The following is a 19500-nucleotide window of genomic DNA, read 5'->3' as shown; positions in this document are numbered from 1 at the left end:
AATGAGAAGCCGGACCAACCTCATGACCTGGGTAGGTGGGTTAGGCTACTTTCACATTAGCGTTTTTTAGCGCTGCGCTTCATGCGCAATAGAAACGCATGCAAAAACACATCCTGCGTTTTGCCTGCGATTGCGTTTTTAGGCGCATGCGTTTTAACCAGTTTCTTGCCATGCTAACTCTTAAAACGCATGCGATTTTAAACACAGGCGTGCGCATGTCCATGTGCATGCCTGCGTTCCCATAGACTGTAATGTGTTATTTTGGCACATTCCATGCGCAAGCGTGCACATGCATTTTTTTTTACGCTGTTGGACGGACCAAAAAATGCAACAGGTTGCGTCTGGCGCGCCTAGGCACACACTACAAAAAACTGCATGCGCGCGAAAAAGCATACGAACGCGTGCAAACGCTAGACCATGCGCCCGCCATGTTAAGCATAGGGGTGCATGGTGCATGCGCATAGATGCGCACGATGTGCTGCGCTAAAAAAACGCTAATGTGAAACCAGCCTTACATAAAAAGAAAAGGGAGCACAGCAGCAGGCCATTTGGCACCAACCCGAAGCAGTGCGCTGTCAGGTGAGCGGCGCGCTCCATCCCCCCCACTCCCGGCGCTGTGACAGGCCGCAAGTGTTGGGCCCCGCCATCTGCAGAGGGACCGTTGCGCTGAGAGGTGCCGTACTGCTGCAGTATCCAGAGAGAGGAGTTTTCCATCCCACGAGCACAGGCATTGTGCAGACCAGCGTCCGTTGACTCCCGCTGCCAAAAGTGGGGACTTGAGGAAGAGAGGTGCGGTGTGCTCAGTGACTACCAGAGAACAAGGCGCCGTACATCCAATGTCCATGAGTACCGCGCACATGTCACATAAGAGAGACCGGGTACGGGACAGATACTTGCACCCTGATTTGCCAGTTGATATTTGCCAGTCTACATTGGACTCGGACAGCGCTGCGGCTTTATTTAACTTGGCTGCATCAACTTATGGACTAGGGGCTCAGCGGAAGGTTCTGGAGACAAACCGCTGCCGCTAGAAGACGGATCCTTGTTTCCTACAGGACCTTCTTGGATAAGCACCGTGCCAGCCGTTGTTGGCGGTATTGACTCCTTAGCAGAAGTCATGCGTTTTGTATGCGTTTGCTTTTTTTAGGCGCATGCATTTTAAGTCATTTAAGGCCTTGTGCACACGTTGCGGATTTTGCTGCGGATCCGCAACTTTTCTAGCCCTGCGGGTCGGCAGCAGAATCTGCTGCGTTGTACAGTACCATTTTCCTCTATGTAAAATGGAAACCGCTGTGCACATGCTGTGGAATTTTCCGCGCGGATTTGCTGCGGTTTCTAATTTCTAATTCTAATTTTCTGCGGATTCCGCTGCGGTTTACCATCTCCTCCATTGTAGAGGTGATAAACCGCAGGGCAAACCCGCAGGCTAATCCACAGATAAACCGCAGGTCTTTTGACTTGCGGATTTTCCCAAATCCGCAGCACCTAAAACTATGTGTGCACATAGCCTAAGTCTTAAAACGCATGCGATTTTAAACGCTGGCGTGCGCATGTCCATGCACACGCCAGCGTTCCCATAGACTGTAATGTTATTTTTTTGCGCATTCCGTGTGCATTTGTGCGCATGCGTTTTTTTGAGACAGGTTGGATGCACCAAAACTGCAACAGGCAGCGTCCGGCGCACCTAGGCGCACACTGCAAAATAACGCATGCGCACAAAAACGCTTACAAACGCTAGACCATGTGCCCCCATGTTAAGCATAGGGGCACATGGCGCATGTGCAAGTTAGCGCATGATGCGCTGCACTAAAAAACGCTAATGTGAAACCAGCCAAATACTGGGGTAAAAAAAAATCACGAAATACGCAATGTGTGTACATGGCCTATGTCTTGGACATGTTGGTGTCCAAGGCAGAGGTACGGAAAACCTGCTCTGAATGTTGTGTTTGAAACAGACTGCAGTATGATAGTGTTGCAGTGTTGCAGTCTGTTCAATTCCGGATCCAGGTCTTCTATGTGGCTGAAAGCCACAGGTTGCTATGTTAAAAACCCTGCAGGAAAGGGTTAGTGAGTCTCAGGTGTGACAGAGCCAGAGTGAGGCCTGACAACCCACAGTGTACACAGTGGTGCTACCGTCCACGATGACTGGTCACGGATGTGGACAGGTCTTGTGCCCGGGGGTTAACCAGAGGTAGACTGTCCTGTGCCTGAAGGAAGGACTGGTGTGTGTCACCGCTGCAGACAGGAGGATGTAAAAGTCTGTGTATGGCTGTGAGGAGAGACTGTGATACAGCGGTGCAGGACACCCACGGGAACTAGTCAGAGGTGGACTGGCGTGTGTTGTGACTGCAGACTAAAGGAAGCTGTAAGTGAGAGACATTGGCATGGCGTGCAGTTGCCCTTGGAAACTGGACAAGGTGAATTCCGGCATGTTTAGGGACTGTGATACCAAGCCGTGCACTATGTCGTGCTGGTGTGAATTGAACATTGATAATATGCACTGAAGTTATATGCAATTGTGTGGATTGGAACCTTTCTGTGTGAATATAACACATTAAAGAGACTTTTATGTTTGAACTTTGTGGGTCACTGCCTCGTCACTGAGTACGGTGCTACCGCTGCACTGCATATGTTAAATGGCATAAAAAAAAACAATAAAACATTAGAACTGTATTGCTTTTTTTACCATCCTCCCACCTAAAAATAGGAAAATGTTACTCGATAAACATGTGCCCACAATTGGCAGCATTGTGCTGCAAAACAAAGAAACTTAGATGACTACGGCAGCAGAAAAAAAAGGGTATAGTTTCTGTAATGTGTCCATAAAATTTCATGGATGCTGCGCTGTTCAGGGGTTAAGATGTTATACACGTATATGTATGTGTATAGATAGAAGTGTGTGTGTGTGTATTTATAATTTTTTTTTCAACCATACATTCTATAGTATCTTAAATACTTCTTATATTTATTTATAGCTGTTGCATAATATGTAATAAAATAAATAATCAAGTATAAGTGGATACAGTGCAAAGTTTCAGTTTCTATTCCTGCTCATGAAACCCTTGAAAGGAGGAGTCACTAGAGAAGAATAAAAGCCAAGAGAAAGCAACTAACAGACTGAGAGAAGAAGCAGAGAGGAGCATGGAGCAAAATTGCAGGTAGGAAGTGATTTTGTTATTAACTTTTATTACAACATATCCCATATAAATGTCCCTCTCTCCACAACACCTCCATCTCTAATTGCTGTTGACTCTTGCTGTATCTGGAGTATCTCTGACAACGTTTCAAGAAACTCTGATGGAGGTCGGTGATGGGACAACACCTTTAAATAATTGTTCTCTTTATGGAATTTTTGTTGACAAATTTCCATCCCTCAAAAAAAGAAATAAATAACTAGATCAAAGCTTTAGTAATATTACTTGGTGTTTGGAGTGTTGAAGAATCAAGGCGTCGAAGACACATCACACATTAGACTAAACAGGGGAACCACAACCTCCTCATAGTTACATCAGGACTCTACACTGCCCCCTTATACAGAAGGATTCTCCCCAGCCTCCCCCGTTACTCAGTAGTCACAGCATTTCTTACCCAGCCTCTCCCATTACTCAGTAGTCACAGCATTTCTTACCCAGCCTCTCCCATTACTCAGTAGTCACAGCATTTCTTCCTCAGCCTCCCCCATTACTCAGTAGTCACAGCATTTCATCTCCAGCCTCTCCCATTACTCAGTAGTCACAGCATTTCTTCTCCGGCCTCTCCCATTACTCAGTAGTCACAGCATTTCTTCTCCGGCCTCTCCCATTACTCAGTAGTCACAGCATTTCTTCCTCAGCCTCTCCCATTACTCAGTACTCACAGCATTTCTTCCTCAGCCTCTCCCATTACTCAGTAGTCACAGCATTTCTTCCTCAGCCTCCCCCATTACTCAGTAGTCACAGCATTTCTTCTCCAGCCTCTCCCATTACTCAGTAGTCACAGCATTTCTTCCTCAGCCTCCCCCATTACTCAGTAGTCACAGCATTTCATCTCCAGCCTCTCCCATTACTCAGTAGTCACAGCATTTCTTCTCCGGCCTCTCCCATTACTCAGTAGTCACAGCATTTCTTCTCCGGCCTCTCCCATTACTCAGTAGTCACAGCATTTCTTCTCCGGCCTCTCCCATTACTCAGTACTCACAGCATTTCTTCCTCAGCCTCTCCCATTACTCAGTAGTCACAGCATTTCTTCCTCAGCCTCCCCCATTACTCAGTAGTCACAGCATTTCTTCTCCAGCCTCTCCCATTACTCAGTAGTCACAGCATTTCTTCCTCAGCCTCCCCCATTACTCAGTAGTCACAGCATTTCTTCCCCAGCCTCTCCCATTACTCAGTAGTCACAGCATTTCTTCTCCAGCCTCTCCCATTACTCAGTAGTCACAGCATTTCTTCCCCAGCCTCTCCCATTACTCAGTAGTCACAGCATTTCTTCCCCAGCCTCTCCCATTACTCAGTAGTCACAGCATTTCTTCCTCAGCCTCCCCCATTACTCAGTAGTCACAGCATTTCTTCCCCAGCCTCTCCCATTACTCAGTAGTCACAGCATTTCTTCCTCAGCCTCTCCCATTACTCAGTAGTCACAGCATTTCTTCCCCAGCCTCTCCCATTACTCAGTAGTCACAGCATTTCTTCCTCAGCCTCTCCCATTACTCAGTAGTCACAGCATTTCTTCCCCAGCCTCTCCCATTACTCAGTAGTCACAGCATTTCTTCTCCAGCCTCTCCCATTACTCAGTAGTCACAGCATTTCTTCCTCAGCCTCCCCCATTACTCAGTAGTCACAGCATTTCATCTCCAGCCTCTCCCATTACTCAGTAGTCACAGCATTTCTTCTCCGGCCTCTCCCATTACTCAGTAGTCACAGCATTTCATCTCCAGCCTCTCCCATTACTCAGTAGTCACAGCATTTCTTCTCCGGCCTCTCCCATTACTCAGTAGTCACAGCATTTCTTCTCCAGCCTCTCCCATTACTCAGTAGTCACAGCATTTCTTCTCCGGCCTCTCCCATTGCTCAGTAGTCACAGCATTTCTTCCTCAGCCTCCCCCATTACTCAGTAGTCACAGCATTTCTTCCTCAGCCTCTCCCATTACTCAGTAGTCACAGCATTTCTTCTCCAGCCTCTCCCATTACTCAGTAGTCACAGCATTTCTTCCTCAGCCTCCCCCATTACTCAGTAGTCACAGCATTTCTTCCTCAGCCTCCCCCATTACTCAGTAGTCACAGCATTTCTTCCTCAGCCTCCCCCATTACTCAGTAGTCACAGCATTTCTTCCTCAGCCTCCCCCATTACTCAGTAGTCACAGCATTTCTTCCTCAGCCTCCCCCATTACTCAGTAGTCACAGCATTTCTTCCTCAGCCTCCCCCATTACTCAGTAGTCACAGCATTTCTTCCTCAGCCTCCCCCATTACTCAGTAGTCACAGCATTTCTTCCTCAGCCTCCCCCATTACTCAGTAGTCACAGCATTTCTTCCTCAGCCTCCCCCATTACTCAGTAGTCACAGCATTTCTTCCTCAGCCTCTCCCATTACTCAGTCACAGCATTTCATCTCCAGCCTCTCCCATTACTCAGTAGTCACAGCATTTCTTCTCCGGCCTCTCCCATTGCTCAGTAGTCACAGCATTTCTTCCTCAGCCTCCCCCATTACTCAGTAGTCACAGCATTTCTTCCTCAGCCTCTCCCATTACTCAGTAGTCACAGCATTTCTTCTCCAGCCTCTCCCATTACTCAGTAGTCACAGCATTTCTTCCTCAGCCTCCCCCATTACTCAGTAGTCACAGCATTTCTTCCTCAGCCTCCCCCATTACTCAGTAGTCACAGCATTTCTTCCCCAGCCTCTCCCATTACTCAGTAGTCACAGCATTTCTTCTCCAGCCTCTCCCATTACTCAGTAGTCACAGCATTTCTTCCTCAGCCTCTCCCATTACTCAGTAGTCACAGCATTTCTTCCCCAGCCTCTCCCATTACTCAGTAGTCACAGCATTTCTTCCTCAGCCTCTCCCATTACTCAGTAGTCACAGCATTTCTTCCCCAGCCTCTCCCATTACTCAGTAGTCACAGCATTTCTTCCCCAGCCTCTCCCATTACTCAGTAGTCACAGCATTTCTTCCTCAGCCTCTCCCATTACTCAGTAGTCACAGCATTTCTTCCTCAGCCTCCCCCATTACTCAGTAGTCACAGCATTTCTTCCCCAGCCTCCCCCATTACTCAGTAGTCACAGCATTTCTTCTCCAGCCTCCCCCATTACTCAGTAGTCACAGCATTTCTTCTCCAGCCTCTCCCATTACTCAGTAGTCACAGCATTTCTTCCCCAGCCTCTCCCATTACTCAGTAGTCACAGCATTTCTTCCTCAGCCTCCCCCATTACTCAGTAGTCACAGCATTTCTTCCCCAGCCTCCCCCATTACTCAGTAGTCACAGCATTTCTTCCCCAGCCTCCCCCATTACTCAGTAGTCACAGCATTTCTTCCCCAGCCTCCCCCATTACTCAGTAGTCACAGCATTTCTTCCCCAGCCTCTCCCATTACTCAGTAGTCACAGCATTTCTTCTCCAGCCTCTCCCATTACTCAGTAGTCACAGCATTTCTTCCCCAGCCTCCCCCATTACTCAGTAGTCACAGCATTTCTTCCCCAGCCTCCCCCATTACTCAGTAGTCACAGCATTTCTTCTCCAGCCTCTCCCATTACTCAGTAGTCACAGCATTTCTTCCTCAGCCTCTCCCATTACTCAGTAGTCACAGCATTTCTTCCCCAGCCTCTCCCATTACTCAGTAGTCACAGCATTTCTTCTCCAGCCTCTCCCATTACTCAGTAGTCACAGCATTTCTTCTCCAGCCTCTCCCATTACTCAGTAGTCACAGCATTTCTTCCCCAGCCTCCCCCATTACTCAGTAGTCACAGCATTTCTTCCCCAGCCTCCCCCATTACTCAGTAGTCACAGCATTTCTTCCCCAGCCTCCCCCATTACTCAGTAGTCACAGCATTTCTTCCCCAGCCTCTCCCATTACTCAGTAGTCACAGCATTTCTTCCTCAGCCTCTCCCATTACTCAGTAGTCACAGCATTTCTTCCCCAGCCTCTCCCATTACTCAGTAGTCACAGCATTTCTTCCTCAGCCTCTCCCATTACTCAGTAGTCACAGCATTTCTTCCTCAGCCTCCCCCATTACTCAGTAGTCACAGCATTTCTTCCTCAGCCTCTCCCATTACTCAGTAGTCACAGCATTTCTTCCCCAGCCTCTCCCATTACTCAGTAGTCACAGCATTTCTTCCCCAGCCTCTCCCATTACTCAGTAGTCACAGCATTTCTTCTCCAGCCTCTCCCATTACTCAGTAGTCACAGCATTTCTTCCCCAGACTCTCCCATTACTCAGTAGTCACAGCATTTCTTCCTCAGCCTCTCCCATTACTCAGTAGTCACAGCATTTCTTCCCCAGCCTCTCCCATTACTCAGTAGTCACAGCATTTCTTCCCCAGCCTCTCCCATTACTCAGTAGTCACAGCATTTCTTCCCCAGCCTCTCCCATTACTCAGTAGTCACAGCATTTCTTCCCCAGCCTCTCCCATTACTCAGTAGTCACAGCATTTCTTCTCCAGCCTCTCCCATTACTCAGTAGTCACAGCATTTCTTCCCCAGCCTCTCCCATTACTCAGTAGTCACAGCATTTCTTCTCCAGCCTCTCCCATTACTCAGTAGTCACAGCATTTCTTCCCCAGCCTCTCCCATTACTCAGTAGTCACAGCATTTCTTCCCCAGCCTCTCCCATTACTCAGTAGTCACAGCATTTCTTCCCCAGCCTCTCCCATTACTCAGTAGTCACAGCATTTCTTCCCCAGCCTCTCCCATTACTCAGTAGTCACAGCATTTCTTCCCCAGCCTCTCCCATTACTCAGTAGTCACAGCATTTCTTCTCCAGCCTCTCCCATTACTCAGTAGTCACAGCATTTCTTCCCCAGCCTCTCCCATTACTCAGTAGTCACAGCATTTCTTCTCCAGCCTCTCCCATTACTCAGTAGTCACAGCATTTCTTCCTCAGCCTCTCCCATTACTCAGTAGTCACAGCATTTCTTCCCCAGCCTCTCCCATTACTCAGTAGTCACAGCATTTCTTCCCCAGCCTCTCCCATTACTCAGTAGTCACAGCATTTCTTCCCCAGCCTCTCCCATTACTCAGTAGTCACAGCATTTCTTCTCCAGCCTCTCCCATTACTCAGTAGTCACAGCATTTCTTCTCCGGCCTCTCCCATTGCTCAGTAGTCACAGCATTTCTTCCTCAGCCTCCCCCATTACTCAGTAGTCACAGCATTTCTTCCTCAGCCTCCCCCATTACTCAGTAGTCACAGCATTTCTTCCTCAGCCTCTCCCATTACTCAGTAGTCACAGCATTTCTTCCTCAGCCTCCCCCATTACTCAGTAGTCACAGCATTTCTTCCCCAGCCTCTCCCATTACTCAGTAGTCACAGCATTTCTTCCCCAGCCTCTCCCATTACTCAGTAGTCACAGCATTTCTTCCCCAGCCTCTCCCATTACTCAGTAGTCACAGCATTTCTTCTCCAACCTCTCCCATTACTCAGTAGTCACAGCATTTCTTCCTCAGCCTCCCCCATTACTCAGTAGTCACAGCATTTCTTCCCCAGCCTCTCCCATTACTCAGTAGTCACAGCATTTCTTCCCCAGCCTCTCCCATTACTCAGTAGTCACAGCATTTCTTCCTCAGCCTCTCCCATTACTCAGTAGTCACAGCATTTCTTCCCCAGCCTCTCCCATTACTCAGTAGTCACAGCATTTCTTCCTCAGCCTCTCCCATTACTCAGTAGTCACAGCATTTCTTCCTCAGCCTCCCCCATTACTCAGTAGTCACAGCATTTCTTCTCCAGCCTCTCCCATTACTCAGTAGTCACAGCATTTCTTCCTCAGCCTCCCCCATTACTCAGTAGTCACAGCATTTCTTCCTCAGCCTCCCCCATTACTCAGTAGTCACAGCATTTCTTCCTCAGCCTCTCCCATTACTCAGTAGTCACAGCATTTCTTCCCCAGCCTCTCCCATTACTCAGTAGTCACAGCATTTCTTCCTCAGCCTCTCCCATTACTCAGTAGTCACAGCATTTCTTCCCCAGCCTCTCCCATTACTCAGTAGTCACAGCATTTCTTCCTCAGCCTCTCCCATTACTCAGTAGTCACAGCATTTCTTCCCCAGCCTCTCCCATTACTCAGCAGTCACAGCATTTCTTCCTCAGCCTGTTCCATTACGCAGTAGTCACAGCATTTCTTCTCCAGCCTCTCCCATTACTCAGTAGTCACAGCATTTCTTCCTCAGCCTCTCCCATTACTCAGTAGTCACAGCATTTCTTCCCCAGCCTCTCCCATTACTCAGTAGTCACAGCATTTCTTCTCCAGCCTCTCCCATTACTCAGTAGTCACAGAATTTCTTCCCCAGCCTCTCCCATTACTCAGTAGTCACAGCATTTCTTCCTCAGCCTCTCCCATTACTCAGTAGTCACAGCATTTCTTCTCCAGCCTCTCCCATTACTCAGTAGTCACAGTATTTCTTCCTCAGCCTCTCCCATTACTCAGTAGTCACAGCATTTCTTCCCCAGCCTCTCCCATTACTCAGTAGTCACAGCATTTCTTCCTCAGCCTCTCCCATTACTCAGTAGTCACAGCATTTCTTCCCCAGCCTCTCCCATTACTCAGTAGTCACAGCATTTCTTCCTCAGCCTCTCCCATTACTCAGTAGTCACAGTATTTCTTCCTCAGCCTCTCCCATTACTCAGTAGTCACAGCATTTCTTCCCCAGCCTCTCCCATTACTCAGTAGTCACAGCATTTCTTCCCCAGCCTCTCCCATTACTCAGTAGTCACAGCATTTCTTCCTCAGCCTCTCCCATTACTCAGTAGTCACAGCATTTCTTCCTCAGCCTCCCCCATTACTCAGTAGTCACAGCATTTCTTCCTCAGCCTCTCCCATTACTCAGTAGTCACAGCATTTCTTCCCCAGCCTCTCCCATTACTCAGTAGTCACAGCATTTCTTCCCCAGCCTCTCCCATTACTCAGTAGTCACAGCATTTCTTCCCCAGCCTCTCCCATTACTCAGTAGTCACAGCATTTCTTCTCCAGCCTCTCCCATTACTCAGTAGTCACAGCATTTCTTCCCCAGACTCTCCCATTACTCAGTAGTCACAGCATTTCTTCCTCAGCCTCTCCCATTACTCAGTAGTCACAGCATTTCTTCCCCAGCCTCTCCCATTACTCAGTAGTCACAGCATTTCTTCCCCAGCCTCTCCCATTACTCAGTAGTCACAGCATTTCTTCCCCAGCCTCTCCCATTACTCAGTAGTCACAGCATTTCTTCCCCAGCCTCTCCCATTACTCAGTAGTCACAGCATTTCTTCCCCAGCCTCTCCCATTACTCAGTAGTCACAGCATTTCTTCTCCAGCCTCTCCCATTACTCAGTAGTCACAGCATTTCTTCTCCGGCCTCTCCCATTGCTCAGTAGTCACAGCATTTCTTCCTCAGCCTCCCCCATTACTCAGTAGTCACAGCATTTCTTCCTCAGCCTCCCCCATTACTCAGTAGTCACAGCATTTCTTCCTCAGCCTCTCCCATTACTCAGTAGTCACAGCATTTCTTCCTCAGCCTCCCCCATTACTCAGTAGTCACAGCATTTCTTCCCCAGCCTCTCCCATTACTCAGTAGTCACAGCATTTCTTCCCCAGCCTCTCCCATTACTCAGTAGTCACAGCATTTCTTCCCCAGCCTCTCCCATTACTCAGTAGTCACAGCATTTCTTCTCCAACCTCTCCCATTACTCAGTAGTCACAGCATTTCTTCCTCAGCCTCCCCCATTACTCAGTAGTCACAGCATTTCTTCCCCAGCCTCTCCCATTACTCAGTAGTCACAGCATTTCTTCCCCAGCCTCTCCCATTACTCAGTAGTCACAGCATTTCTTCCTCAGCCTCTCCCATTACTCAGTAGTCACAGCATTTCTTCCCCAGCCTCTCCCATTACTCAGTAGTCACAGCATTTCTTCCTCAGCCTCTCCCATTACTCAGTAGTCACAGCATTTCTTCCTCAGCCTCCCCCATTACTCAGTAGTCACAGCATTTCTTCTCCAGCCTCTCCCATTACTCAGTAGTCACAGCATTTCTTCCTCAGCCTCCCCCATTACTCAGTAGTCACAGCATTTCTTCCTCAGCCTCCCCCATTACTCAGTAGTCACAGCATTTCTTCCTCAGCCTCTCCCATTACTCAGTAGTCACAGCATTTCTTCCCCAGCCTCTCCCATTACTCAGTAGTCACAGCATTTCTTCCCCAGCCTCTCCCATTACTCAGTAGTCACAGCATTTCTTCCTCAGCCTCTCCCATTACTCAGTAGTCACAGCATTTCTTCCCCAGCCTCTCCCATTACTCAGCAGTCACAGCATTTCTTCCTCAGCCTGTTCCATTACTCAGTAGTCACAGCATTTCTTCTCCAGCCTCTCCCATTACTCAGTAGTCACAGCATTTCTTCCTCAGCCTCTCCCATTACTCAGTAGTCACAGCATTTCTTCCCCAGCCTCTCCCATTACTCAGTAGTCACAGCATTTCTTCTCCAGCCTCTCCCATTACTCAGTAGTCACAGCATTTCTTCCCCAGCCTCTCCCATTACTCAGTAGTCACAGCATTTCTTCCTCAGCCTCTCCCATTACTCAGTAGTCACAGCATTTCTTCTCCAGCCTCTCCCATTACTCAGTAGTCACAGTATTTCTTCCTCAGCCTCTCCCATTACTCAGTAGTCACAGCATTTCTTCCCCAGCCTCTCCCATTACTCAGTAGTCACAGCATTTCTTCCTCAGCCTCTCCCATTACTCAGTAGTCACAGCATTTCTTCCTCAGCCTCTCCCATTACTCAGTAGTCACAGCATTTCTTCCCCAGCCTCTCCCATTACTCAGTAGTCACAGCATTTCTTCCCCAGCCTCTCCCATTACTCAGTAGTCACAGCATTTCTTCTCCGGCCTCTCCCATTACTCAGTAGTCACAGCATTTCTTCCCCAGCCTCTCCCATTACTCAGTAGTCACAGCATTTCTTCTCCAGCCTCTCCCATTACTCAGTAGTCACAGCATTTCTTCCCCAGCCTCTCCCATTTCTCAGTAGTCACAGCATTTCTTCCCCAGCCTCTCCCATTACTCAGTAGTCACAGCATTTCTTCCTCAGCTTCTCCCATTACTCAGTAGTCACAGCATTTCTTCCCCAGCCTCTCCCATTACTCAGCAGTCACAGCATTTCTTCCTCAGCCTGTTCCATTACTCAGTAGTCACAGCATTTCTTCTCCAGCCTCTCCCATTACTCAGTAGTCACAGCATTTCTTCCTCAGCCTCTCCCATTACTCAGTAGTCACAGCATTTCTTCCCCAGCCTCTCCCATTACTCAGTAGTCACAGCATTTCTTCTCCAGCCTCTCCCATTACTCAGTAGTCACAGCATTTCTTCCCCAGCCTCTCCCATTACTCAGTAGTCACAGCATTTCTTCCTCAGCCTCTCCCATTACTCAGTAGTCACAGCATTTCTTCTCCAGCCTCTCCCATTACTCAGTAGTCACAGTATTTCTTCCTCAGCCTCTCCCATTACTCAGTAGTCACAGCATTTCTTCCCCAGCCTCTCCCATTACTCAGTAGTCACAGCATTTCTTCCTCAGCCTCTCCCATTACTCAGTAGTCACAGCATTTCTTCCTCAGCCTCTCCCATTACTCAGTAGTCACAGCATTTCTTCCCCAGCCTCTCCCATTACTCAGTAGTCACAGCATTTCTTCCCCAGCCTCTCCCATTACTCAGTAGTCACAGCATTTCTTCTCCGGCCTCTCCCATTACTCAGTAGTCACAGCATTTCTTCCCCAGCCTCTCCCATTACTCAGTAGTCACAGCATTTCTTCCTCAGCTTCTCCCATTACTCAGTAGTCACAGCATTTCTTCCCCAGCCTCTCCCATTTCTCAGTAGTCACAGCATTTCTTCCCCAGCCTCTCCCATTACTCAGTAGTCACAGCATTTCTTCCTCAGCTTCTCCCATTACTCAGTAGTCACAGCATTTCTTCCCCAGCCTCTCCCATTACTCAGTAGTCACAGCATTTCTTCTCCAGCCTCTCCCATTACTCAGTAGTCACAGCATTTCTTCCTCAGCTTCTCCCATTACTCAGTAGTCACAGCATTTCTTCCTCAGCTTCTCCCATTACTCAGTAGTCACAGCATTTCTTCCTCAGCTTCTCCCATTACTCAGTAGTCACAGCATTTCTTCCTCAGCTTCTCCCATTACTCAGTAGTCACAGCATTTCTTCCCCAGCCTCTCCCATTTCTCAGTAGTCACAGCATTTCTTCCTCAGCTTCTCCCATTACTCAGTAGTCACAGCATTTCTTCCTCAGCTTCTCCCATTACTCAGTAGTCACAGCATTTCTTCCCCAGCCTCTCCCATTACTCAGTAGTCACAGCATTTCTTCCTCAGCTTCTCCCATTACTCAGTAGTCACAGCATTTCTTCCTCAGCTTCTCCCATTACTCAGTAGTCACAGCATTTCTTCCTCAGCTTCTCCCATTACTCAGTAGTCACAGCATTTCTTCCTCAGCCTCCCCCATTACTCAGTAGTCACAGCATTTCTTCCCCAGCCTCTCCCATTACTCAGTAGTCACAGCATTTCTTCCCCAGCCTCTCCCATTACTCAGTAGTCACAGCATTTCTTCCCCAGCCTCTCCCATTACTCAGTAGTCACAGCATTTCTTCTCCAACCTCTCCCATTACTCAGTAGTCACAGCATTTCTTCCTCAGCCTCCCCCATTACTCAGTAGTCACAGCATTTCTTCCCCAGCCTCTCCCATTACTCAGTAGTCACAGCATTTCTTCCCCAGCCTCTCCCATTACTCAGTAGTCACAGCATTTCTTCCTCAGCCTCTCCCATTACTCAGTAGTCACAGCATTTCTTCCCCAGCCTCTCCCATTACTCAGTAGTCACAGCATTTCTTCCTCAGCCTCTCCCATTACTCAGTAGTCACAGCATTTCTTCCTCAGCCTCCCCCATTACTCAGTAGTCACAGCATTTCTTCTCCAGCCTCTCCCATTACTCAGTAGTCACAGCATTTCTTCCTCAGCCTCCCCCATTACTCAGTAGTCACAGCATTTCTTCCTCAGCCTCCCCCATTACTCAGTAGTCACAGCATTTCTTCCTCAGCCTCTCCCATTACTCAGTAGTCACAGCATTTCTTCCCCAGCCTCTCCCATTACTCAGTAGTCACAGCATTTCTTCCTCAGCCTCTCCCATTACTCAGTAGTCACAGCATTTCTTCCTCAGCCTCTCCCATTACTCAGTAGTCACAGCATTTCTTCCCCAGCCTCTCCCATTACTCAGCAGTCACAGCATTTCTTCCTCAGCCTGTTCCATTACTCAGTAGTCACAGCATTTCTTCTCCAGCCTCTCCCATTACTCAGTAGTCACAGCATTTCTTCCTCAGCCTCTCCCATTACTCAGTAGTCACAGCATTTCTTCCCCAGCCTCTCCCATTACTCAGTAGTCACAGCATTTCTTCTCCAGCCTCTCCCATTACTCAGTAGTCACAGCATTTCTTCCCCAGCCTCTCCCATTACTCAGTAGTCACAGCATTTCTTCCTCAGCCTCTCCCATTACTCAGTAGTCACAGCATTTCTTCTCCAGCCTCTCCCATTACTCAGTAGTCACAGTATTTCTTCCTCAGCCTCTCCCATTACTCAGTAGTCACAGCATTTCTTCCCCAGCCTCTCCCATTACTCAGTAGTCACAGCATTTCTTCCTCAGCCTCTCCCATTACTCAGTAGTCACAGCATTTCTTCCTCAGCCTCTCCCATTACTCAGTAGTCACAGCATTTCTTCCCCAGCCTCTCCCATTACTCAGTAGTCACAGCATTTCTTCCCCAGCCTCTCCCATTACTCAGTAGTCACAGCATTTCTTCTCCGGCCTCTCCCATTACTCAGTAGTCACAGCATTTCTTCCCCAGCCTCTCCCATTACTCAGTAGTCACAGCATTTCTTCTCCAGCCTCTCCCATTACTCAGTAGTCACAGCATTTCTTCCCCAGCCTCTCCCATTTCTCAGTAGTCACAGCATTTCTTCCCCAGCCTCTCCCATTACTCAGTAGTCACAGCATTTCTTCCTCAGCTTCTCCCATTACTCAGTAGTCACAGCATTTCTTCCCCAGCCTCTCCCATTACTCAGCAGTCACAGCATTTCTTCCTCAGCCTGTTCCATTACTCAGTAGTCACAGCATTTCTTCTCCAGCCTCTCCCATTACTCAGTAGTCACAGCATTTCTTCCTCAGCCTCTCCCATTACTCAGTAGTCACAGCATTTCTTCCCCAGCCTCTCCCATTACTCAGTAGTCACAGCATTTCTTCTCCAGCCTCTCCCATTACTCAGTAGTCACAGCATTTCTTCCCCAGCCTCTCCCATTACTCAGTAGTCACAGCATTTCTTCCTCAGCCTCTCCCATTACTCAGTAGTCACAGCATTTCTTCCCCAGCCTCTCCCATTACTCAGTAGTCACAGCATTTCTTCCTCAGCCTCTCCCATTACTCAGTAGTCACAGCATTTCTTCTCCAGCCTCTCCCATTACTCAGTAGTCACAGTATTTCTTCCTCAGCCTCTCCCATTACTCAGTAGTCACAGCATTTCTTCCCCAGCCTCTCCCATTACTCAGTAGTCACAGCATTTCTTCCTCAGCCTCTCCCATTACTCAGTAGTCACAGCATTTCTTCCTCAGCCTCTCCCATTACTCAGTAGTCACAGCATTTCTTCCCCAGCCTCTCCCATTACTCAGTAGTCACAGCATTTCTTCCCCAGCCTCTCCCATTACTCAGTAGTCACAGCATTTCTTCTCCGGCCTCTCCCATTACTCAGTAGTCACAGCATTTCTTCCCCAGCCTCTCCCATTACTCAGTAGTCACAGCATTTCTTCCTCAGCTTCTCCCATTACTCAGTAGTCACAGCATTTCTTCCCCAGCCTCTCCCATTTCTCAGTAGTCACAGCATTTCTTCCCCAGCCTCTCCCATTACTCAGTAGTCACAGCATTTCTTCCTAAGCTTCTCCCATTACTCAGTAGTCACAGCATTTCTTCCCCAGCCTCTCCCATTACTCAGTAGTCACAGCATTTCTTCCTCAGCTTCTCCCATTACTCAGTAGTCACAGCATTTCTTCCTCAGCTTCTCCCATTACTCAGTAGTCACAGCATTTCTTCCTCAGCTTCTCCCATTACTCAGTAGTCACAGCATTTCTTCCTCAGCTTCTCCCATTACTCAGTAGTCACAGCATTTCTTCCCCAGCCTCTCCCATTTCTCAGTAGTCACAGCATTTCTTCCTCAGCTTCTCCCATTACTCAGTAGTCACAGCATTTCTTCCTCAGCTTCTCCCATTACTCAGTAGTCACAGCATTTCTTCCCCAGCCTCTCCCATTACTCAGTAGTCACAGCATTTCTTCCTCAGCTTCTCCCATTACTCAGTAGTCACAGCATTTCTTCCTCAGCTTCTCCCATTACTCAGTAGTCACAGCATTTCTTCCTCAGCTTCTCCCATTACTCAGTAGTCACAGCATTTCTTCCCCAGCCTCTCCCATTTCTCAGTAGTCACAGCATTTCTTCCTCAGCTTCTCCCATTACTCAGTAGTCACAGCATTTCTTCCTCAGCTTCTCCCATTACTCAGTAGTCACAGCATTTCTTCTCCAGCCTCCCCCATTACTCAGTAGTCACAGCATTTCTTCCCCAGCCTCTCCCATTTCTCAGTAGTCACAGCATTTCTTCCTCAGCCTCCCCCATTACTCAGTAGTCACAGCATTTCTTCTCCAGCCTCTCCCATTACTCAGTAGTCACAGCATTTCTTCCCCAGCCTCTCCCATTACTCAGTAGTCACAGCATTTCTTCTCCGGCCTCTCCCATTGCTCAGTAGTCACAGCATTTCTTCCCCAGCCTCTCCCATTGCTCAGTAGTCACAGCATTTCTTCCCCAGCCTCTCCCATTACTCAGTAGTCACAGCATTTCTTCCCCAGCCTCCCCCATTACTCAGTAGTCACAGCATTTCTTCCCCAGCCTCTCCCATTACTCAGTAGTCACAGCATTTCTTCCCCAGCCTCCCCCATTACTCAGTAGTCACAGCATTTCTTCCCCAGCCTCTCCCATTACTCAGTAGTCACAGCATTTCTTCCCCAGCCTCTCCCATTACTCAGTAGTCACAGCATTTCTTCCCCAGCCTCTCCCATTACTCAGTAGTCACAGCATTTCTTCCCCAGCCTCTCCCATTACTCAGTAGTCACAGCATTTCTTCCCCAGCCTCTCCCATTGCTCAGTAGTCACAGCATTTCTTCCCCAGCCTCTCCCATTACTCAGTAGTCACAGCATTTCTTCCCCAGCCTCCCCCATTACTCAGTAGTCACAGCATTTCTTCCCCAGCCTCTCCCATTACTCAGTAGTCACAGCATTTCTTCCCCAGCCTCTCCCATTACTCAGTAGTCACAGCATTTCTTCCCCAGCTTCTCCCATTACTCAGTAGTCACAGCATTTCTTCCCCAGCCTCTCCCATTACTCAGTAGTCACAGCATTTCTTCTCCAGCCTCTCCCATTACTCAGTAGTCACAGCATTTCTTCCCCAGCCTCTCCCATTACTCAGTAGTCACAGCATTTCTTCCCCAGCCTCCCCCATTACTCAGTAGTCACAGCATTTCTTCTCCAGCCTCTCCCATTACTCAGTAGTCACAGCATTTCTTCCTCAGCTTCTCCCATTACTCAGTAGTCACAGCATTTCTTCCTCAGCTTCTCCCATTACTCAGTAGTCACAGCATTTCTTCTCCAGCCTCTCCCATTACTCAGTAGTCACAGCATTTCTTCCCCAGCCTCTCCCATTACTCAGTAGTCACAGCATTTCTTCCTCAGCTTCTCCCATTACTCAGTAGTCACAGCATTTCTTCTCCAGCCTCTCCCATTACTCAGTAGTCACAGCATTTCTTCTCCGGCCTCTCCCATTGCTCAGTAGTCACAGCATTTCTTCCCCGGCCTCTCCCATTACTCAGTAGTCACAGCATTTCTTCCCCAGCCTCTCCCATTACTCAGTAGTCACAGCATTTCTTCCCCAGCCTCTCCCATTACTCAGTAGTCACAGCATTTCTTCCCCAGCCTCTCCCATTACTCAGTAGTCACAGCATTTCTTCCCCAGCTTCTCCCATTACTCAGTAGTCACAGCATTTCTTCCCCAGCCTCTCCCATTACTCAGTAGTCACAGCATTTCTTCTCCAGCCTCTCCCATTACTCAGTAGTCACAGCATTTCTTCCCCAGCCTCTCCCATTACTCAGTAGTCACAGCATTTCTTCCCCAGCCTCCCCCATTACTCAGTAGTCACAGCATTTCTTCTCCAGCCTCTCCCATTACTCAGTAGTCACAGCATTTCTTCCTCAGCTTCTCCCATTACTCAGTAGTCACAGCATTTCTTCCTCAGCTTCTCCCATTACTCAGTAGTCACAGCATTTCTTCTCCAGCCTCTCCCATTACTCAGTAGTCACAGCATTTCTTCCCCAGCCTCTCCCATTACTCAGTAGTCACAGCATTTCTTCCTCAGCTTCTCCCATTACTCAGTAGTCACAGCATTTCTTCCCCAGCCTCTCCCATTACTCAGTAGTCACAGCATTTCTTCTCCGGCCTCTCCCATTGCTCAGTAGTCACAGCATTTCTTCCCCAGCCTCTCCCATTTCTCAGTAGTCACAGCATTTCTTCCCCAGCCTCCCCCATTACTCAGTAGTCACAGCATTTCTTCCCCAGCCTCTCCCATTACTCAGTAGTCACAGCATTTCTTCCCCAGCCTCTCCCATTACTCAGTAGTCACAGCATTTCTTCCCCAGCCTCTCCCATTGCTCAGTAGTCACAGCATTTCTTCCCCAGCCTCTCCCATTACTCAGTAGTCACAGCATTTCTTCCCCAGCCTCCCCCATTACTCAGTAGTCACAGCATTTCTTCCCCAGCCTCTCCCATTACTCAGTAGTCACAGCATTTCTTCCCCAGCCTCTCCCATTACTCAGTAGTCACAGCATTTCTTCCCAAGCTTCTCCCATTACTCAGTAGTCACAGCATTTCTTCCCCAGCCTCTCCCATTACTCAGTAGTCACAGCATTTCTTCTCCAGCCTCTCCCATTACTCAGTAGTCACAGCATTTCTTCCCCAGCCTCTCCCATTACTCAGTAGTCACAGCATTTCTTCCCCAGCCTCCCCCATTACTCAGTAGTCACAGCATTTCTTCTCCAGCCTCTCCCATTACTCAGTAGTCACAGCATTTCTTCCTCAGCTTCTCCCATTACTCAGTAGTCACAGCATTTCTTCCTCAGCTTCTCCCATTACTCAGTAGTCACAGCATTTCTTCTCCAGCCTCTCCCATTACTCAGTAGTCACAGCATTTCTTCCCCAGCCTCTCCCATTACTCAGTAGTCACAGCATTT

The 19500-nt window shown here is 48.4% G+C and overlaps 1 protein-coding gene across 5 annotated transcripts in view; it reads left to right on the top strand.

Moving 5' to 3' along the window:
* The first annotated feature begins 3001 nt into the window (after positions 1-3001).
* Positions 3002-19500, top strand: part of LOC141100392 (RING finger protein 112-like) — a 235905-nt gene continuing 219406 nt past the window's right edge. For 4 of the 5 annotated variants that reach the window (XM_073588856.1, XM_073588853.1, XM_073588854.1 and 1 more), the window contains exon 1: positions 3002-3158. In XM_073588856.1, coding sequence (XP_073444957.1) covers positions 3142-3158 — 17 coding nt within the window. In that variant the 5' untranslated portion in view covers positions 3002-3141. The remainder of the gene's footprint in view (positions 3159-19500) is intronic. The other variant, XM_073588857.1, reaches the window with a different exon arrangement.

The sequence above is a fragment of the Dendrobates tinctorius genome, unplaced genomic scaffold, assembly GCF_039654945.1.
Source record: "Dendrobates tinctorius isolate UK_male_01 unplaced genomic scaffold, ASM3965494v1 ptg000104l, whole genome shotgun sequence".
In the NCBI taxonomy this organism is placed as follows: Eukaryota; Metazoa; Chordata; class Amphibia; order Anura; family Dendrobatidae; genus Dendrobates; species Dendrobates tinctorius.
Note: the sequence above shows the minus strand (reverse complement) of the source record. Positions and strands in the feature narration are given on the sequence as shown.